This window comes from Balearica regulorum, chromosome 1 (genome assembly GCF_011004875.1).
Source record: "Balearica regulorum gibbericeps isolate bBalReg1 chromosome 1, bBalReg1.pri, whole genome shotgun sequence".
Lineage (NCBI taxonomy): Eukaryota > Metazoa > Chordata > Aves > Gruiformes > Gruidae > Balearica > Balearica regulorum.
Genome location: NC_046184.1, coordinates 72,106,479 through 72,129,611, shown reverse-complemented (window position 1 = coordinate 72,129,611; position 23,133 = coordinate 72,106,479). Strand labels below are relative to the sequence as shown.

Here is a 23,133-nt window from a genome sequence, read left to right as displayed (position 1 = left end):
ATTTTGATCATATGCAAGATTTTCCTGTTCAGCTGTTTTATTTATAGTTTATTTTATATTTGATATCACTAAACCAAAAAAATCAAAGAGATAACATATTGATAATTGTGGAAAATGATAAAGACCGTACACAGGGAAACGAGAATTTGATTGCTCATGGAATTCAAGCCCTCTCACCACACCCTCTTATTTATTCAAATTTTCTAAAGAGGAACTAAGAAAAAAAAAATCCCAAGCCTAAGGGCATGATCTGAATGTTACCAAACCTGCCTACAGCAGGAGAATTTTTACCAAGTATGCCCTTCTACCAGCTTCCTCTCACTTAACCCAGGGACTGTAAATTCAATGAAATGTTAGTTCAATCTCTCTCTTTCCTTTTCTCTCTTCCTTCCCCCATGTAATCTTGCTCTACAACACACAGTGAGATGATACATCAAGTTCTTTAGAACTTCAGGTAGTCAAAGGCCATTAAGTACTGTACAATATACTATTTTATATAAAACATCACTTAATAGAATATCATTCTCTAACAGTTAAAGAACTTACATCTTAATACAGAGATGACTAAATCAATGAATGATTAAGTCTTTAAGGATTTTAATATATCATCATAAACCTGTACCTCCACCTATACGTCTAAACTGTTCCCACCTCTTCCCTGGTATTTCACCATCCTACCTCACATACTCTTTAGCTCTTCAGCACATCCCCTACCTTTGCCAACACTCTGCTTATCTGCCTGATCATCTAAAAAACACAAGATTATGTTGTGGCTGGCTTCCAAGCAGCAGCAATCATTTGGATCATTAGGTCAAGCAAGTGACTTGCTGGACTACACGTAGCAAGAATAATAAAGCATTCTACCATGCTGAAGCAAGGGGCGCACACAAAATGAAATTTTCGATCACCAGGAATAACAAATGGCACTCTCAGTAGCACTGTTTTTTTCCTACCCAACTCAAAAGCAGGCTTTGAAATTACAGCACAAAATTCCCTCTCAGCACCCCAAACTTTCAGCCTGGCAGTTCAAGATAAAATTTTGCAAAGATTAAAAACAAGGCACAGTCCTTATTTAAGCCACTAAACGCAGAGTCCCACTCCTGCAACTGAGTCTGTACCAATGATACTGGAAAGGAGCAACGATAAGTACACACATAGATTTAACTGTGTGACTATAGCAAGAGAACCATGAGAACCATGAAAGAAAAAGAAAGTAGCACGCTGGCTCTAGAATACACAAGCAAGGCATAATGACACCGTACTTCCAGAAAACCCCTGCAAGTTTTTTCTGTTATTTCCTCAACCCACAAATTGACACACACTCAGATATGATCAGGATTAGATTTAGATTTTAATTTGATTAAAACCAAGAAACCATTATCTTAAAACTCCATTATGTACCTGTTGTTTTTCCAGAAGTCCACTCCCATACTTATGTGATTTCACATAAAATCTCAGCTTTTGAAAAAACAAAACAAACAAACCCCCAACACCCCCCCCCCCAACCCCCTTTCCATCTTGCACAAGTCTGGAAGAAAAAAAAAACTCCTGAGTTTTTTAATGAGTCTCAAAAGTCAGATGGAAACCAAAGAACTGATTTTTTTTTTTTGCTCTCATCTTAAGACTTTTAGGCCAATTATATGGTTTTGAGTAACTGACTCATGAGGGTTTTGTTTGTTTAGCAGTTGAGTTTAGATCTAGTGATGCCCCACTTCTGAAATATGGGTATCTGTATAGCCACACAGAATTTGATCTAACATATACTCAAAGTACATATCTGGACCAAATAGTTTCATTGTTCGGTGTGAAGAATTATCTTAACAAAGTACAAACAAAATTGTAATTGTTACTTAACTGTAACTCTAACAGGGAAGTCTGATACTTTTTAATGCTAAACTGAAATTAAAAAAAAGCGCGTTTCTTAAACTCGTTGAAAGGACCAATTAGTAAATGGACCTACAGCATTTTAAGACTGCTCTTATGTCCATTTTTCACCGTATTTTCAGTTTGTCAATTAAACCATTCCACACAACATCTAAGAAAGCTACTACATAAGCCATATTCTTTGAAATGCTTGACTTAGTAGGCTAAACCAGACCTGAAAGGTCAACCATGTGTGAGAATTTGGTTGTGCCTTTCCACAAGAATTAAGCTAAAGTCTTGGTAAAGTGAGATGTGTATCTTTAACGCAGAAAAACCTAAGAAATAGTCTTTACGTTTACTATTACAGAACTCATCCAGAGATGATTTTGAGTCTCAAATTACTCAGCCTCACTTAATACTGCGTGCACTTATTACTTGTGCACATCTAATACATACAGAAAGGCTGTTCGCCTTTTTATTTTAGTAAACTAGACACCCCCCCCGCCCTTATGCTTTAATAGATTACCACTCAGCTTTCTGCCTCTGGCGTAAAGAGCCTGGTGCGGGTGCAGGTAAAACCACATCCACAGATGATGTGCCATCCTGAAGCTTTAGTACACCCCTCCTGTGTGTTAGCGCAAGATACAACCCTAAACAATCCCAAAAGCACCATCTGAAAAAAATCAGCAGCTTCGGAGGAAAGCAGCAACCAAATATCGCCACCTGAACAGGCAGCGCCCCGTGCTCAGATGGCAGCGGGGACCGCTCCGGGGCTCTCCGTAAAACGCCTAACGGTGATGGCTACAGCTGCAGCAGCCCCCACGTAGCCTGCTGCCCGATGCCGAGCCGGAGGGGGAGACGGGACGATGGGGACAGACACGACGACGGGGCGCGCCCCCTCGTCCCAAAAGCAGCGGACAGGCTTTCGGAGGGGGCCTGGAGAAGCAGAAGCCGCGGCGGGGACGGAGGGCCCGCCGCGCCGCCACAGGCCGCCCCCCGCCCCGCCCGCCACAAGTTGGCCGGAGAAACCTGTGGCTGCCCCCCGCCGCCGCCCTGACAGCCCCCGCGGCCGGGGGCGGAGGCGGGGGGCGAAGCGCGGCCAGCGCCCGGGGACGAGGGGCCCCCTTGCCGCTGCCGCGGCGGCGGCGGCGGGGCGGGGGGCAGGCTGGCTGGCGAGCCCCCCCGGCGCTGCGAGGGGGGGAGGCGACCGGACATGGCGCCCGCCGGCCCCGGGACCCGAGGGACCCCCCGCTCCCCGGGAAAGGGCAGAGGCGGCGGCCGCCGGCGGGGGGACGAGACGCGCACTGACCTGTCTTCCGAGTCCATGCGGCTGAGGGGCTCCCCGTCCGAGGACATCTCCAGGCTGCCCCGCCGGCCCCCCGACGTGGCGCTGCAGCTGCTGCTGCTGCCGCTGCTGCTGCTGCCGCCGCCGCCGGTACCGTAGCCCTCGTCGCCACCGCTGGACACGCTGCTAGAGCTGCTCCCCCCGCCGCCGCCTCCGCCGCCGCGGCCCAGCCCGTCCTCCTGGCTGCCCCGGGGGCCCTTGGGCTCCTCCTTGGCGTCGGCCTCGCTGCTGCCGCCGGGGCTCAGCGAGCGGGTCTCATCGCTGCAGCAGCCGCTGCTCGTGCTGCTGCTCCCCACCAGGCTGCTCTCCTCCTCCTCGCCGCCCTCCTCCTCCTCCTCCTCCTCTTCCTCGTCCTCGTCCTCCCCGTCCCCGGCCTGGCTGGCGCTCTCCGGGCTCGGCTCCGACATGCTCTCCGCCTCGCCGTTCAGGAGCAGCAGCGACTCCGTCTCCGCCGCGGCCGCCGCCGCCGAGGACGAAGGCGACGACGAGGATCCAGCCCCAGCCTCTTCCTCCTCGGCCGCGGCGGCCGCCGCCTCGCCGGGAAGCAGCCCCTCCGGCTCCGCCATGTCGCTGCGAGCGGCCGCCATGGCGCCTGCGAGTCGCTGCGAGCGCGGCGGAGCCGAGCGGGGCCGAGCGCGCGCGCGGCGGCGGCAACGGCGGGGGCGTGCGCGCGGCCCGTGCGCGCGGCCGCGCTCGCTCGCTCCCTCCCCTTGCCCTTCTCACCCGCACAATCGCGCGGCGGCGCGAGCCGCAGAGAGGAGGGGCTCGGGCCGCAGCCGCACGCGCTACGGAACGCGCCTGGGGACAAAAACGTAGGAAGGGCGGAGCGGCGGCACCGGCGCGGGGTGCCGAGGGAGACGGCGCGGGGGAGGGGCGTTAACGGTCGGGCGGGGCGGGACGGGGCGGGGCGGCGGTTGGGCGCCGGGGACCCTGGCTCGCTCCTAACGCCTCGCTTGAATCGCGTCATCGTTACTCACCGCGTCTGGGGGAAGAGTGGCTAAACGTCCATGGGCGGAGGGGAGCTCGCAGGACGAGCCGGGAACGGGGAACGAGGAACGAGGCACTCGCGGCCAGGAGACGCAGCCCCCGCCGCCCCACCTTCCCCCGGGAGAAACCCCGGCGGCGCAAGTGTCCCACACCTCAGCAGCCGACTGGCTGGTTTAGTCAGAAGCTGGGTAGCCTTAGGCCTACGGGACTGCCAGAAAGAGGGGCAGAGACCGGGAGTCACGGCAGAGGAAAACTTAGTGGCATTTGTATCCGTGAGAGGAAAACGGTGCTGGGGTGGGAGGAGGCTGACTGGGTTCGCAGTAACTAAAATAACGGGGAAACGGCATAGAGAACTTGGGAGAAAGGGAGAAACGAGGCTCCTCAGCAAAGAGAGCTACAGGGTGCAGGTCACCATGTGACATTATCCAGTGAGAATTGTCAAAAGACAAGCTCAGCTGACGCACAAAGGAGACAGAAAAAGGTTTTCAGCAACACTGACAAAAAGGAATGAAAAAGCAGTCACGCTATGCAGTGAGGAGAGAGAGCAAAGAGAATAAACTACATGTGGCCTTAAACCTCCATTTGCAGTGAAGAGGCATGTTGGCTGCCGGGCAAAAGCAGACTAAACAGACTTAAGTGGAATGCAAAATATAGATTACTGCATTTAAATGAAAGTAAACCCAAAGAGTTTAATATACTAAAAGTGGGGAAATGTTTGATGTTTTTTTTTTTTTTTCTCAAGGACCTAAATTCAGTTCTGGAGGCATGAGGTTAGTAAATTTGTTGAGTTGGGAATTGTGCCATCTGAAAAAAACCCCTCCTGTGTATGCGTAGAAGGGGAAAGGTGAAAGCTGAACAGAATGACTGTCAATCACATACAAGACTTCAGAACAAATTTTGAAAATTAAAGTCATTTTAATATTAATGTAAAATGGGGTAAAGTTTACTAAAGGTAGATCATACTGGACTAAGGTGACGGGCTTTTTGACAAGAGTCGTGTCTACACGGACATCAAGAAAACATTTGATAAATCATCATGTGGAAGTGATGAGCAAAAGTTCATAGAATGGGGACTTGCAGTAAAACAGGAAGGTGGGTTGACTCTGAACACAGAGATGAAATCAGATAGTTTGACAAATTATTGGAGGGATGAAGAGGGTAATTGAAAGCACAAAATGCTATTCCACATGAATTTTAAATGTCATATATACATCTTTACCCAACTCATACAGAGCTTGCCACATTAAAAAAAAAAAAATCATGAAGAGATGGTAGTTTAGTTTAGAAACAATCTACAAAACACAGAACCACAACTCAGTCCAGAAAAACATGTGCCTTCTGTGCAATAGGAAGAACATCACCAATTCAAGTTACAGCAGGCATATCTGGCATACCCACAGAGATCCTGGGTTCCAGGAGAAGTTAACCGCATAGGATTAAAATCTGGAAAGCGTGCTCCTAAGACCTGCACTAGCATAGCTAGAGATGGCTCCCAGCCCATCAACAAACGTAGTTGTTAGCAGCAACAGCAGCAACCCATGGTGTAGCAGCATCAAAATAAAATGCCACGGTGCTGAAACAGCAAGATGGCATTGGAGCAAAGGGACATGATATTGGATTAATCTTTGAAAACAAGCCAATGACATCTTTAACGCACAGAGGAGCATAAGCAAACTTTGGAAACCAACAACAGCAAAAAAGTGATGATAGTTTCCCAGATTTCTAGAAACCAGCCTCAGCTAGAAAGTAGAAATGCTAAAGATGCTTAAAATAAGAAAAAAGATAGCTGTGTAATTAATGTATCGCTGGTCTACTAACTCCAGCAAAATAGTCACCAAACCCTGAGTTTCTACGTCCTCTTCTGCCTTTCCTCCTCCCTCCCAGTAGCACCGTGCTCTGTACTTCACTCTTCGCTTAGGAAGGCATGGCGCTCCTGGGTGGGTGTTGCTGTCACCAGTCTTATCAAACATGAAGTGTGAGATTTCAAAACCAAATGACACCCTTTGATTCAGTCAGAAGACAGCAGTAGCTGAAGTAATTCCTATGTCTCTTCTACCTATTGATTACCTTCTGGAGTCCTCTGCTGTAGCAAGGGACAGAATCAGAGAGGTATCATGTCATGAGACACCAAAAATATATAAAGGACTTAAGTAAAAGACACCTTTCACAACCTAAGAATTTGAGAAAAAAGGGGTAAAAGTTATGTCAAAGAACTCCACGTACCCTAAAGTAAATTGTCCAGTTCCATTCCAGTGTGCATTCACAAGCCCATCAATGTACTTTTATTTCCCCCAATTCTCTCTGGGTTTCCTGAGGTCGTGTGTGCACGCAAGGCTCCTTGTGTATGTGTGCAGAGAGCAGGCAGAGTGATTCAGACCTCCCACTTTCCTAAGTAGAGCGGTAGAGATGCCAGCTCATTAGGTAATTTGTGTATTCAAAGAGGGTCAGGGAAGGAAACCTTGGGACACGAATGAATAGGAAGGACGGTGTGAACCTGCCTAATGGCAATCACTTAGCATTTAAGCAAGAGGTCTGTACCAAAGGGGTCACTACTGCAGCAGGCTGTCATCAAAGAAATACTCTGTGATAATCTCCTGGAGTCCTGCTCTCAGTTTTGAAAAACCACAAAATTCTGCTTCCAGGCTTGGTCCTTGAGCACTATAATAAGGTCCTAATCAAGTGCAAGCAGCAATTATTACTTGAGTCTCTTGTTACTGAGCTTTCTCTGTACAAAAATACCCAGCTTACCAAAGGTAAATCTTTTTCTCCAAGGCTGTTGACTTTTCAAACCTCTTGAAAGAGGAGATCTGTCTGAGAACAGATGAGTCTAGAACTTGCAAAGGCATCTAAATCACTTGCATTTGAATGGGCTGATAGAAGCTCAAAGCAGGAGACACGCTGTTAGGAAACCCTTTGGAAAAAAGAACTTACACATCCACTTACGCTTTGAGGGTGGATGTTACTCTGTTCTGCACACAAAGGGCTTGTGGTTTGCTTAGTCTAGTGTGGTATGATCATCTTACAACAGGGACGATGCTTTAAAGCTGAGATATTTATGTTGAGGCATACAGACCTGTGGTACTTAGAAGAGATTCTCAACAAAGTAGAAAATTTTAAAAAATTGCCAGTAGATAAACTAGGAGAAGCTTCTTCATGGGCAAAGAGTCCAAGCAGAACCATTCTCCACTCATGCAAGAACAAACAACACTGCAGACACAGCAGAGCAGGGAGAAGCTAAGATTTTATTCTCTTACCTGAGGAACACCAGGGTGCAGGGCATTCACATTGACGGCAGAAAGGTAGCTGCTGCTTTTCTTGAGTCACAACAATTTTGCTGTTTCAAGGAGGTTTTTTGAAGGGACAGTTAGGCAAGATCATCAGAAGATTTTGTACATGTAAGGCAGGTTTTTTGATTTTTTTTTTCCCTGATATTGATCAACATCATAATACTGTGATGTAGCATGCGAGCAAAACTCTTCAAAACAGTAAGAAAGGCCTATAAAGAGAGAAAAAAAGTTGCCATCGGTCTAAGTTACAGGAAAAGTGGCATCCCGTTTTGCACTTGTTGGGATACCAGGGGAAATTCTGTAACAAAACATTTGGTCACTGAACTCCCTTCTCCACTCCCTGCCTCCGCATGAACGTCTTAAGCTCTGCAGGAAATTCCTGCTGCCTGAACCTCATGACTCACCTTGCTCACAATATTCTGCCTGCTCAGCAGCCTCTGGAAACTGCACCCTTCCCTTCTTTCTGCCCCACCCTTCCCCGTCCAAATTCAAGTTCTGGAGGAAGAGGCTGCAGAATCTCCCATTGCTTCAAGTGAGCATCCAGCACTGGGTTCTCACCCTTCCTTTCAGACCAGACTGAAACTGCCTCATTCTGCAATTCTGACCCCACCCTCTCCTGCAGCACCCAGCTAATTCTCCCTTTAAACTCAGCTTCTGCACTGTTTTCTTTTTGAAGCTGCCTTTAATCTCTCCCCATACTGTTTGCTTAGAAACCATGAGTATAGGAAACTTAAAGCCTTGCTTAGATTGGGTCAATCAAAGGAAGGCTGCTGGGAATGCATGCTGGGCTTGTGTCCCTCTTCTCTCCCTGTTAGGCGGTGAGCCCTCGCGGGGGCTGTGCACTGGCTTTGCAAAACACTTTGCAGCAGTATGAATTCTACATACTGCTCGGGTCCTTCTTCCCCCTCTTCCCTGCCCAAGCTTTGTTACAGCTTTCATGGTGACACACTGCTTCTTCTGTTGTCCCAGCACAGCTGCCTCTGAAATTCATGCCATCAGCTGGACCACGGAACTGTGTTTAGTGGTAACTAGGAGGAAAAAAAAGAAAAAATTCTGTTGCTGTTAGGTCGTGAAACTTCAGAAAACTCCAGACGGCTCAGTTAAATGTAACTCAGCCCATTCTGCGGATGGGAAAAAAAGGAACAGAAAAACAAAGTTATTAAGGTGACACAAAGGACCAGGAGTTAGTTCAGGAATGGAAAACCCCGTTCTGTCATTCTGGAGCTCATCCAACAGCACATCCTAGCATTCGTTATATTTGCATTTGTGTTATCGTAACAACTTGCAAGCCCAGTGGAGATGAGGGCGTCTTTGTGTTAAGCCATCTAGAAGCACAAACAGTAAGAGTAAGCTCATGTTCCATACATGCTGTGATATAATTGAAAGGGATCAGATATTTTACAAGTGCATAAAACCTCTTCTCTAAAATGCATGCTAATTGATCTTAAATTTGCCAGCAAATGATACTGAAGGAAAACACAAAAAGCAAAACAAGAAAGCATGAAGATTTCTTGTAAGTGAAAGATATAAAGCTTTGAGTTTGAGGCATTAGAAGGCCTCAAAATACGGTTCATTTATGTGCTCTACAGCTTGTTGCAAAAAACTGAAACATCAGCACAGAATTTCAAATAGATACTATTTAGCTATGATAAGCTATTAGTTATTATAAATACCACTGAGAACCAACTCAGAATTTGCTTCAAAAGCAAAAGCTACTTGCAATACTTCTGCACTGGTATATCTATCTGAATATTAATCCTGTCACCCCATGTCTCCAAATTTTTGTGAGTTCCAGGGACTTGCATAAGTATATGATAAAAACGTGGTTGCTTTTCTTTGAAACTATTCAGAAAGTTTTCCAAATGTCACATTGGAAAATTTAAATAGCTGATGCAATACATCATATGAACAGGTAAAATAATAATATATGCAGTACTGCACAAGCAAATAGAGCATCTTTTCTCTGTCATGAATATTGTCAATATTTTTATATTATGATTCAAAAAATATATAAGTTAGCGGAAACCTTTTCCTCCCAAAGTATCCTATACCTCCTCGTGTAGATTTTTTACTAGGCACAGTTTTCTCTTTTCCAATAAAAGGCAGTCAAAATTCTTAAGTCCCAGAAGAATCAACATTCTTAAAGGGTGTAGTTTAGATTAGTTTTAACTATAGATAATTAACATATTTGCTTCCAGATTAAAGAGTCTTTACATGCTGTTAATTTGGGGAATGCCTGTTTTCTACATTCTTATGCAAAACAGAGCTGGATTCCAGCTTTAAATGAAGGTGTGCGCCTGACCACAAATACAGGGTTGCCACCAGTATGTCCATTTATTTTCTGCAAGTCAGTTACTACAAAGCACTACAATAAAACCAGGGGGAGGTCATCCCAATGGAGGGGGCAATTCTGCACAAGCATGCTAGGCAGTGAATCTCAGCAGTTTTTTTCTAAAAATGTAGATGCTAAGTCAAGAGCAGAGTCTGTCTTTGCGCACACGGAGCTTCTTTTCAAAACCATAAAAGTAATCAACAGCTTGCATGTTGCAAAACCGGTGTGTAACCATTACAACCAAACAGAAATGCATAATGAATTGAATGCTAATTAAATACAAATCACAGCTTGGAAGGACTACAAGTTTACAGCAGCTTTTCCACGTTCTTCTAGGATTACTTTAAAACTCCCCTTTTTCAGTTTGTGGTCATAACTAATATGCGTTTTTCACAGAACAGTCTTGAATCTTTAAAATATTAATATTTCATAAAATTTAAATGTAAATTCCCTTGTAGGATCTAGTTATAATGTGTTCCCCCCCCCCCCCCGCCCTTTTTTTCTTGAAGAATCTCTTGTCTTTCCAAGATCAAACTCTTGTGAACACATGTACTTCCAACCACGGTTCTCAGTTTCCCAGAACATGCTGTGGTGGGCCCAGCAAGGGGCCCTGGAGGTAATTAAGGGAGTGCAGCATGTCAGATGAGGGGAGGCTGAGAGAGCTGGGACTGTTCAGCCTGGAGAAGTGAAGGCTCAGGGGGGCCTTATCAAGGCATATAAATATCTGAGGGGAGAAGTAAAAATGGAGCCAGACTCTGTTCAGTGGTATCTGGTGAAGGGCAAGAGGCAATGGCCACAAACTGAAATACAGAAAATTATATTTAAACATAAGAAAAAACTTTTTCACAGTGAGGGCAGTCAAGCACTGGAAGAGGTTGTCCAGAGGGGTTGTGGAGTCACCATTCTTGAAGATACTCAGACCACATCTGGACATGGTCCTGAGCAGCGTGCTCTGGCTGATGCTACTTTGAGCAGGGGGGTTGGACTCAATGATCTCCAGAGGTACCTTCCAACCTCAACTATTCTGTGATTTTGTAAAGTTGAGATATTATTTACATGTTACACAGACACAGGCATCGCCAAATCTGCAAAACCAGCAAATATTTTTCTGAGTTTCCAGATATAACCATACACCCTGGCTTTGCCCCAGCTTCACATGGGGATCAAAACCATGTTCACATCAGTCATACCTTGCACTGTGATTTCTAAAGAAGGGAAGGGAGGCCTAGTCAGGAGCCACAGAAGCTGAGCTGCATGACTGGGACCAAGCAGTGAGTCCCCGCAGGCAGGTTTAGATACAGCCTACAAGACTAATGACTGCATTCGGAATTCCCATGATGGTGTGTATGAAAAATTTAAGGTCCTGCTAAACCCTGTGAGAGTGAAAGTGATGAGCAACTAAGATTACATATTTTCCATGATTGCCAGATCTTGGTATGCTAGAGAGTTATGAGGTTATCCATAAGAGAGGCATTTATCATGGAGTCTGGTCAGCTTTGGGCAAGATACTGTCACGGAGAAGGTGTCAAAGTCCACATTTCCCAAAACCTTAACAGCTGGATTATTCCTCTTCTCTCTCCATTGCTCTGCTTATGTTATGAGAAAAATTCAGGCCATGGAATGTTTATCAAACAGCTAGAGATATACAGCATTTGTGTATTTAAATAGAAATTATTATTTGGTAGGCTTGAGCATGAGCAAACACCTGAATTTCAGCAAAGTTCAGATTTGCATCCAAAAACTAGCCTTTCCGTTATTATGGTATTCACTGAACAGCAGAAGTCATACTCAAAGTAATCTAATTTAACAACTACAAAACCAGCAGGATGACTTTATTGTCATTTGCCACTAATGACAATTATTTATTACAGAAAGTGTATTTGTCTTCTGAGCCATTAAAACAATGTTTCCAATTCATAACTGTTCAAACCTTTCCTATAAGATCAAGGATCCATCATGTTCATGGCAAAGAAGCCAAGTCCATAGAAGTACAGCGTCCCTCCCTATTCTCCATCAATCAAATCTGAGAGAGAGAGGGAGACTGATGAGAACAACCTACTTTTCTGTGCATAGCATTCACTGAATGTGAAAAGGGGTTTCAGCAGGACCGAGAAAGTAGCTGTTGTCATGACAGCACTGTGAAGGCCCAGGGACTGAAAAGATCTTCATCAGCTCACTGCAGCAATTCTGTGCCAAAGGAACCGTGCTGCCCGTCTGCATACTGACAACAGAGCCAGGGGAATGACTGCTTGTCAAATCTCCCTGATTTTACTCTGCAGACTTCCCCACTCTTGCCCTCTGAAGCTGGAATGTGGTTGCAGTCTGGCCAAAACAGAGCTCTCTTGCCCCCTGCCTCTCCCTTCAATACCCTCCACACCTTCTGTTCATCTCTCTGGTTTAACAGGGGCAGCATCTAGCCTACCTGTACTCCCTTTTGCCCCTCTCTGGCAACAAAAATGCCATGTAGAAGGCAGCGGTGATCTATAGAAAACCTTTACAAATACCAGTACATTCTGCATTCTGCAATCCACCTCCATCAATGTAACAACTGTCACTGCTGTTATCTCAGCATTATGGGTCAGGATGTTTGTATGCTGTGATGTTTGCATAGTAGCTTTGGGGCAAGAGGCTGAGAGGATTTCTGTGGCAGTATCAGCTGCTTAGGGTCATACTCTTGACAACAGTGGGAATCTTAGCTGGTCAACTCTGGCCATTCCAATCCAAGTAATGCAAGGTCTTTCATGCTGCAGTTAGGCAACCTGCCATCTGTGCCAGCTGCCCCACTGGCACCAGTTTTGGGGGACCTATAAGACTATTCCCTTCACAGTGAAGCTTTTCCTTTACTGAAATGTCTGTACATGGTTGCTGCATGGCTGAGATCCTCATAATGTAAACAAGGAAGGAGAAAATAAGGTGGTCTTTTTGACTATGCACATGTTGATTGAGCTCCAATACTGTTTATTTGAAGCACTGGGAAATACAAATGCGAACATTTGGAAGCTTGCATTATGCTCCTGATTAATGGAACAGAAACTAAGAATGAGCGCTTTACACCTAATCTTGCAACAGCCACCTCTATTGCAAATTAAATGGTCAGAGACGTGTACTCTTGGATGAACTCTACAAGCCTTGTCTGAAACTTTGGCCTGTTTGGTATTGATTGCAAAATTCGCATTGACCTTAGTGGGGCCAGAATGTCAAACTCAGCCTGAGAGCTGGGCAACTAAGGATTTTTGAGGAACTCATAGCAAATCCTGATATTGTTGGCCTTTGGAGGGTGGCTACTAAGAGGTGAGGACTCAGCACGCATCACACACGAGAGTCTAAGTTGCACTGTGACCCTTCCATAATTCAGAATTTAAATAGATCGGAGGGTCCTTCTCTCAGAAAGCCTGGAACACATTGCAGAATTGGGAGACCTAAATCCTAAATTAGCTTAATGCCCCAATGACATGCCCTACAGATGCACTGCGTGTCTTCTAATAGGCAAAGCAACAATTCCCCTCTCCCGAAGTCTATTCCCAGCTCAGTTGCTCACAGACTCTCCAAAGCAACTGACTAGGAGTGGGAAAACCATTTTATCATTTTGTTATGCAGCAATTTAACCGTGGTTAGGATGTGCATAATAGTCTTTGAAGCTTCCAGTGAAAGCTGTTGTAATACATACACATGGACTGTTCTCAATAGCTATGGGCCTCGTTTTTAATCACATAATGCTTTTGATTCTATTCAGTCTTTTAAAACTTTTTTTTTTCTGTGAAGATGCACATTTATTATGTGCTTAATGATTTTTGCCTTGTGACATATTTAAACTGTATTCAAGAAAGAAATACTGTCTAGTACTTTTCCTAGGCAGTTCAGTGGCCCAAACCAGCCTACTATACTACTTAAAATATAGTAGGAAAATGCAGCACTATAAATTCTTAGCAAGCTGTTGCTATAGACGCCTACTATCAGGACAAATGGCAGCAGTTCGGCTTTATATTACATTTAACTAGATAATTTATCAGGACCATCATCTTTACAGTTGAATTTCTGGCTGGGTTTAGCAATACTAAGTATTTGTTTTGTCTTTGTGAAAAATGGATTTGGCTATTTAAAGCCTGGAAAATATAGGAAATATTTTTATTATAATACTTTAGAGCAAGATGGGAAAGATCTAATTTTAAATGTGGTGCATCTTACAACGATTCATGCCTATGTGTCTTGCCATAAAACTGGGGACTCTAAGTTGAGAAAACTATTTGAGTTAGGTTGTGCTAGTGCATGAGAGGTGCAACAAAGAGGCATGTATTATAGAAGTGTAACTCAGGCACTGAAAAGTGTTAAGGTAACAGCTTTGTAGAGAGTGATGACCTACTTCTGCCTTGTTTCTTCTATGGACAATCCTTTGGCACCATTTCAGGCCATGGTTTCCCTGCTACCTTGAGGACCTGATCTTACACAAATGTTCCTCAGCCATGTTCACTTCCCAATTTCACAACCACAAGTTCCATGTAAAAAGGTAGCAAAGCAGCCGGTTTAAAATGGGGCTTTACAGAAAAAAACCTCAAACAAAACCAACAAACATTCCCCCCACACCCTTGATTATTTTCACATAAATTAAGTGCTGGATTAATCATCATGAATCACTTGTCTTTCAGTTTTGTTACACTAGCATGCATTTTGGAGGTATTTTTCATAGTAATACAGTCAGGTTTTGGGACTTTCTTTTACTGCACTGGGTGATCCCACTCCACTACCTGCACTGTACCGTGGTAACTTCCTTTGGCATCCTGCATGTGTATTCATTTCCATTACATGCAATGTATTATCATCAGCTTATGCTCTACAGTAAAATACATTCACAGCCTCAACAACCCAGTTTATATCATGCTTAACAAAGTATGACAGAGTAAATGCTGGTTTAAAGGCTATACAAATATTAAAACATGAAATATTTGAGAGTTACTCCCCTCCTCCCTTATCTAATTATAGTATTAATAAGCAACGTGCTGAATTTTGGCTGAGATGTAGTAACCACAAGAGATCAGACTCTTGCACAAATTCTCTCTTGTATCATAATGTTTGCAGTATGAGCATGTTTAACTTTTAATCATACAAGCTGTCCACCTGAAGCCAAAAGGGCTGTTCCCATCTGGGCTCAGCTCTGCTATGTGAACATGAACTCTGGTTGTATGCAACTCCAGATTAGGCCAAGAACATATTTTCTCTGTTTTGCAGTAATTTGTTCTGTAGTTCCAGTTTAATACGATCGTCTACTTTTTATCTTTAATTGTTGCTGTGCGTGATTAAGCAGCCATACCATGACGCTTAAAAGTCATTTTGTCAGTATGGTTGGTGAAGCAACTCCATTTTATGGGCAAAGGAAGGTGCTGAGATGTGGCCACAACCTTGGAAAGAAACTTGTTTATGCAAAGTCACATCAAGAACTTCTTTCCTTTAGGTTGAAGGATGGAGTCCTTAATATCTGAAAATACACAATAAACATACAACACTGGATCATCAAGTATGAAGGTTCATAAAAATACAGCCTGGCATTAATGTTAAAAAGGCTCTAATTTTTTCTTCACAGGTAATTAGTTCACACAATGAAATAATCTCCTTTCTTATCCTGGAAACACATGCATAAAACAGCTCAGATAACATCATTTACATACAGGCTGCTGCATCCGCATGTTAATGTCTGGCAGTGAAAAGTTCAGACAAGTTTGTAATCCCCGATTTCCTGCGCGTGCTCAGCACCCAGATTCCCAGAAAGTCAGAAGAGAATGGGATACTAAATATTACTAAGATGACAGGTCAGCTGCAGTCTGTGACGCATCTGGACAGCTTGCAAGTTACACAGTTTCCCAGACCACAGGATCTTTGACAGTTCTGGATATTTTAATGTCAGGGGTTTTTTTTAAACACATATTGGTATTTGTATATCACAGTTTCTTTTGTCAGTCAGTTATGGTTATGGCGATCATTCTAAGCCTATTGTGCTGCTGCCACTTGCTTTGTCTGCATTACTATATTGCTTGGTATTGGAACCAATCTGCATTCCCATTTAAAGCACTATCATGTCACCCATCAGCAATCGTTTGCTTTCATCCCTTAAAACTACTATACAATGGCAACCACGCCACAAGGACAAAAGCACAGGCAGAGACGAAAAAGGAGGAAAGCTAAAGTGGGAAAGCAGCAGCAGCAGCTGCAGCAAGGCTAACTTTGTTCTTTCGGGGTCCTTCCGGGCAAGTACTTGAACTTGGACTGATAATGTACGTGCCCTTCATCTTCTGCTTGCCCTGTTAACACAACTTATCTTCCCAGTGCAGATACTGGAAGGAAGCTGAGATTGGCTGCTTTTGCATCAAGGCCAACAGGTAATAGTGTTGTTTTTACAGCGCAAGCCAGTGAGTCTGTGCCTACTGACAGCTGCAGGAAGAAGGGAGGGCTGTGGGAGGATAGGCCTCCTATTGCACTATACTGATTGCTAGCAGCGCTTTTCGGAACACAAATCCAGCTTGCTGGGCATCCTTAAAATCAACAGCTCTTCAGCAGTTGTCGGAGGAGGCCATCTGATCAACTGAATAGAAATCCAGCTTCCTGCATTCAGACAAAGATGCATTTACAGCTTCTGAGGGTTTGGGAATTGCCTAGAAAGTCTGGAGCGCTTAGGCTTTAACTGGGATTCACTCCTGTATACAGTCATCCTCCTAAGAGTTTAGAGCCATCACCTCTGAAGAGATCTTAGTTTTCACAGGCTGCCTACGATTAATTGTCTGAAAATGTTGTAAAAGTTAGGGATTCTGTTCAAAGGTGAAATAACTGAAGGGCTCTAGCATGGAACCAGACAGACAGGGAAAGATGTATGGTAATTTGTGTAGAGCACTTTTCTGAAACAGGCATGGCTCAAAGCAAGGCTTTAGACTCCTAGCTTTTACAAATATGACCTAACTGTGCTCCTTAGGGTTTATGAGATTTTAATGAGGCAAAAATGATCAAAATGTCATGATCTCACTTCTTCCTTGTCCTAAATTTTGGATAATGGAAGTGAAGCGGAGCTTAGCCAGGTTATATTTAGCTGATCACACAGAATTGAATAGCTTTAAGATCATGAAATAAAAGTTTTAAAATAAAATGCTGTGTTCAGAGTAGTTATCCCTCCCATATTCCAAAGAATCAGATTATATAAGTACAGTTTTCCCAATGTTGCAATTCATTTGAGTATTAACCAATACCTCTTCACTAACACAATCTCCTAAATGGTTGAGAGGCTGGTTCTTTAATTAGTAACTGCTACCTTGTAAATAGCAATCGGGATCTCACACATTATCCAGGCACTTTGTCTTTATTAAAAGTATTTATTATTTGTATATACTAGAAACAGTAGTTACAAAATATTATAAGTATGTTGGAATAGGCTAAGAAAACAGCCAGAAATGTTATTCAGAGGTGCTTTAGATCAAACAATCCCAGGTTTCCAGGCAATATCTCCTAGCTGACGAAATGACACCTTCCGCTAGTCCTCACTCATACCCAAGCTGGCTTCTGCGCAGTACCAGCCCTTGCACGTGTAAACTCTGAGAGAGTCTCCAGGCAGCCAGAAACCAAACATGAAATAGCAGCAGTCACAAACATTAGAAAACATTAATCAAAAAGTTGTCTTTTTTCTGTCTAGATATGACCATTTCAGTGTATAAAAAGAATAAATGCAATAGCTGCTAATGGCTGTTTCCAAGACTTGCGGATGAGCATGAAAATATTTTAAAAAAAAGTAAATCATTCATCTTTAAAGCTAAAACATCTGAAACAGCCTCCACATTCTTGCTGACTTGGGATTTTACCAAGAAAGTCGCACAATACAGAGCAGCTGACTACAGATGTAATCAGTGTCAAGACTCAGCAGAAATTCATATTGTGATGATTTTTATGAGAGTTGCTGAATTTTACAATCACTTTGAAATGTACTCTTGTCAATTAATGACAATTTTCTCAAGTAATTTTTTTTTATATTTGTTTGTACCTACTTATTATTTGATTTCTAGCAGTGTCAGTAGTACTTTGAAAAAAAATCTTTTATCTTCTAAATAGAATCTGTTTCTAAAAATAAAGGAGATTCATATGCAAGTTACTTGGAAATGTTCGGTGCCTCACATGATATGCTTTGAGCTTGATCTTTCAAGATGCTAAGCACCTGCAGTTTTTAGCAATTTTAAGTAAGAAACTGGTGGTCTGGATTCAGCTGCTCAAGTAGGGACAGGCAGCTGCTGTATGGATAAGGCACTTTTTCTCCATACAAGGAATGCAGAATATTTTTACACATTGTGTTGGAATGGATTTAAACTTGCAGAAGGGAGTCCTGGACAGTGCCAGTCCCTTCACTGTAATTCGGGACAACTACCAGATGACAACAGATGAGGATCAGGTATTTTTCTGAAAGTTTTCATTGACCAAATCTCTAGGCAATAAGTAAACCTTATTTCTTCTATGTATAAAGTTAAACTTGAGGGTTTGTTGGTTTTTTGGTTTGTTTTTTTTTTTTTTTTAAGTACTCATTTTACCTTCAAAAGAGGAAGAGGGTGTTTCCATTTTTAGTCTGAAATTCTTTGAAGTATTCCTGTTCCATAGAACAGGGATCTGGATAGAATTTGACAAAAAATTAATTCCTTATTGTAGGTTTGGTTTTAGCAGTAAAGAAGTTAATGAGATCACATCTGTTTTTGTCCTGATATACTCTAGAGCAGTCCACTGGAAATAGCACTATTTGCTTACAGCTTTTTCTTTTATTCCAAACAGAACCTAACCCAGCCTAAATAAGTGTTCTTAAAAACTTCCATAGCAAGAACTGCCACGTAAGCCAATTAGCAACCACGGTGGTGTGGTTACTTACCCAGAGCTACAATTAAGAGTTGCTTGCAAGTTCACAACAACAGCTAGGTAATATTTAGACAGACCTTAAAAACATTTTCTTTGGCATATGATGGAATGAAGAAACATCACAAAAAAATACCAAAATCATCATTCCACAAGTAACATTTGAATACTGACACATCTGGAACAGCTGGGTAACAAGTTGTGCGTGTCAAGTTCAGAAAGCAGCTGCTTTTAGCCTTCATTTCAGGCCAGACGTTTGCTTTCAGCCACCAGTATATTCCATTTTATTTTCTAGCAGCTTCTTCAGTGTTCCCATATGGACAAGCTAAGCAGCTCCAAGGATATAACAGCAAGTATATATAATGCTCTTTAGAAGAAATGAAGGCCAGATGTTGCTTTGTTATCTTCACGTGCATCCTTAAAAAAGTTGTTTCAGATACATTATTAATGCCAGGTATGGGCAATTTGTTCATTGGCCATTTAAATGTCAACTTTCCAAAGGATGGAAAATCACATTTTAACTAAGGATTCAAACTGAAATAAGATTAAAATACCCTAGAATAACTTAAGAAAATAAGTATAGCAGAATCCAGGATCACAGGGACAGAAAAGTATTGTGCATAAAAGACACAACAACCCACTTCTGAGATCTAAATGAATACTATTTATGGTTTGCTTTATTAGAAAAGAAAAAAAACCAAACAACCCACCTTATTGTTACAATATAATGAAAAGTTGAGTGTAAGCTATCCAGCATTACCACTGATTAAAGATCTTCCACTCTGCTGCTTTACTCAACCAGGATGTAACTTAAGTCACCAGTACTAGAGAATTCAGTAGATGTTTTACTAACAGTGTAATCCATTAACGTTTTTCATGTATGTACTCCTAGTTACTACATCTAGTGGATCCAATAGGGTAATTATGGGTAATAATTCATTCCTAGACTGTCCAATTGAAGTGATTAAGATAGAAATAAACTGCTTAATTTTTTTCTGATTTCCTGAAAATTGAACCTTATTGGATTCTTTTTACGACATACATTTATGAGGCAATATTAACTGAAGACTGCTTTTTTACCCCCTCAGTAATAATATAAACAAGGTTTGGGTTTCAACTGCCCAGTGAGGTCTTTCTCTTTGAGCCAGTCCACGACATACAAAAACTGCCAAGACACCAACTCTAACTTTTTGAGTAATGTTGCTTTATTAAGGGACTTAAAAGAATCACATTCTCTAGTAGTCTTGGAACAATGCAAATGGTGAACAAAAGACAAAAATAGATGTAATTGGTTCTGAAAAGCATGAACATCTGTAGAGAATGTGTTGCATTATTCCTAAGGACTCTTGCTTTTGAAAAAAAGCACGTTCCATATATACAAGTGTCAGTGCAATAGCCAATAAAGCAATCAGTCAGAAATATAAAAATATCCTAGATACAAACTTAAAATAATGTTTGAAGGCTGACAATATCAGTATTCTGATATTTCTGTATCTCAGGAGTATGATCACTGGGATGAGTTATTCTGATGAGGTAAGAGACAGTAGATGCTCTGTGGTAACACAAAGCCATACAATTTTTTCCATAAGACACAAAAAAATAGAGCACCCAAATGAAACTGCAAGTCTTTGCTGCAAGTGCCCACAGGAAGTGAAATTATAATCTATGAGCATTACTACATTCCTGCATCATTTACATTTGCTGTCTTTGCCAACAGTTATACCAGCAAAAACTTGCTAATTCTCCCACCCTCCCCCAGCTTCAGTATAAACTGCACGTACTTCACAGATATACCAAACTGACAACTGCTTTAAACACAGACAAGATCTATAAATGTCCAAAAACCACTTAGTCATTCTTTCCTTTATTGGTTGCAATTCTTTTCTTGGCAGCAAGGACAGAAAGAGCTTGACAGCTGAACAGCTCTCTCTTGAAGGGTTAGGGAGAGAACAGGGAGTGTCTTGTTTGCTTTGCCCCAGGTGTTCCAGTTTATGCCACTGAACTTAAACCTCAGCTGGTTGAGCAATAAAAAATTACATTCCTCTTCTTGGCTCTATGTTTTGGATGGCAGGATGCACCGATCTGGGGCTACTGTTCCAAACAAAAAAAAAAAAAAAAAAAAAAAAAGGCTATTTGGTCAAACTTTCAGCTGGATGCTGTCTGCCGGCATCATAATTCATCTTCTTTCCTTCAGTCATCTCTTTCACTATGACTCTTCAAGTTCTGCTGCTAAATTCTGCTTCCTATTTTTTCCTTTTTCAAAGAAAATGGCAAAACAACAGGTAGACAGACAGCATACTCTGTGTCTTTGTGGCAAGGAGCCCCAGGAAGACCTGGCAGCAGAGCACAACGAACACAAACTCCTACTTAGGGGGGCAATGATAAAGAGTTTATTTCAAACTCTGTGTCAATCATCTCAGGCACTCCTCTATGGAAAAGCACAATGAATTCTATAGTCTCTAGTACAGCAATATTAACTTGAACAGGATATGAGTTGTATGATAAAAAAGCACAACAGGAGCTGCCAGTCGTCTTCTCATGAAACTTGCCTTACCACTTATGGCATACACGTGCACTGAAGCACACAGCAGTTACCTGAACGGTTTAAAAGATTTCTTAGCTTTACATCCTAGATTCAAAAGCTTTCCCTTAAATCTTTTCATTTTTCATCATTTTTTTCTAAACCTCTTTTGTCTCAGGCAAATTCAGACAGCTGCCTGAGATGGAAAAGCAAAGCTAGTAACATCTGTAGTATGATGACACTTGACAAATTATTTCAGGTTTGCTTTCAGTTTCTGGAAGATGCTTTGCAGATGTCAAAGCCTCAAGGAATCATCATACTTCTCTCCTTAACCCCACTGAACGTGGCATTCAACATTTGCAAATATTGAATTACTACTCACCACAGCCCAGTAAGACAGGCTATTACCTCTCAAGTAAACAGGCAGGGAATGGAGGCACAGAATGACTAAGTGATTATTCCAACATCACGACACAAGTCTGGGAGAGTCAAGAGCTGAACCTGTATTTCTTGCCTCTCAGTCTCAGGTTGTCTTTTTGTTCTGTTTTGCAGCCTTATTCTGTCCCGTAGAGGAAGACTGGAATCTCTTAAGAGTCTGTCACTGCTACTCTGGTTGACAGGTGATGTCGCCAATGAGATAAGAATTGTTGCATTCCCCACATCAAAAGGTGGAACACAGTGTGACATCTGTTTGCTGGAAGAAATACTAACCATACAAGTCCTTAAGAACATCAACATTTATTTAATATGATATAAAAGAAATGGGATATGAACAGTCGTATTTGATCAATAATAAGTGGCTTCTTATACTTACATCATATGTGCTCATTGTATAATATATACACAATGAACATAATTACATTTGTACACAAACCGAGTACTGGATTGAAAACCTGCTTATTGCTGTACACACCCTAACCCAACAAAGGAAAAGCCCAGTACCTCAAAATACCTACACTCCATTTTATATAAGAAAAAGTAACCACTAACATTAATGTATATGTTGAGAGAAGTGTGGCAGTAACTGCTGACATTGCAACCTGACCAAGAAATAATTACAGCAGAAACAGGACATATTTTACTAAGCAATAATAAAAATGGCACATTTTAAATATATCTATATGTATATATATATATAAACATTTTACAAATAAAATGTTAAACCAATAACCTGTAATGTTTAAAAAGTGTTAAACAAGGTTTAGTGGTGATATGTAAAATTAACCGAGTTATGCATCTAAAAGAAGCAAAAAAGTAAACTTATATGATCCATAATTAAAAGAACATTAAATTCTGGAGAATGTCAAATCAAGTTCTGACTGTAGGCTGCACATTAAAAAAGAGCCTTTATTTTATGTGCACAGAAATCATAGCAGCAAGCTGGTATCAGGAGAACAATCTGAAGGTTGTTGAGTGTACATGTGGGCCATTTAAAGCTCTCTCGGAATAAACATTTTCCAGGAAGCGATAAAATGATGCTCTGTGGCCAAAAGCATCAGAACTATGAATTTCATAGATTTAAAATATACTGTACAATATCTTCTCATATTTTCATAGGTCAGATCCATACATCTCAGGCATGAATTGTTTCAACAGAAGCCATTAGTGCTGAAAGACAGACATAGATTAAGTTACTCTATTTTAGCAACAACAGAATATCGTATAAGGCAACTCCTGGGATTAAACACAGCAAGGAATTTCTAACCTCATCCTAGCAGTAGTTATCAATGGTGTAGAACATAATAAAGTATCTTAGGAATCAGTTGTTTCCAAAATCAATTCTCCTGATGAATAATACTGCTGTCAAAGTATCCTGACAGCAAGAAGCAAAAGCAAGCTTTTTTTCAAATATATACAACTTTCACATGAAAGTCTGTTTATTCTGAGAGTTTTATCCTGTTGTACATGTCTTCTCCAAATGTTCTTCATATAAAAC

The 23,133-nt window shown here is 42.1% G+C and overlaps 2 protein-coding genes across 19 annotated transcripts in view; both read right to left on the bottom strand.

The window, feature by feature from the left end:
* Positions 1 to 3,959, bottom strand: part of AEBP2 (AE binding protein 2) — a 51,458-nt gene extending 47,499 nt beyond the window's left edge. Inside the window, exon 1 of one of the 2 annotated variants that reach the window (XM_075757714.1) lies at positions 3,173 to 3,959. In XM_075757714.1, the coding sequence (XP_075613829.1) occupies positions 3,173 to 3,795 (623 nt within the window). In that variant the 5' untranslated portion in view covers positions 3,796 to 3,959. The remainder of the gene's footprint in view (positions 1 to 3,172) is intronic. The other variant, XM_075757726.1, reaches the window with a different exon arrangement.
* Positions 3,960 to 21,919: 17,960 nt separating this feature from the next.
* Positions 21,920 to 23,133, bottom strand: part of PLEKHA5 (pleckstrin homology domain containing A5) — a 175,191-nt gene continuing 173,977 nt past the window's right edge. For all 17 annotated transcript variants that reach the window (XM_075757884.1, XM_075757831.1, XM_075757763.1 and 14 more), the window contains one exon: positions 21,920 to 22,805. Coding sequence is in view for 9 of the 17 variants with exons in the window: in XM_075757831.1 (XP_075613946.1) it covers positions 22,787 to 22,805 (19 nt within the window). In the remaining 8 variants the exon portion in view is untranslated. The remainder of the gene's footprint in view (positions 22,806 to 23,133) is intronic.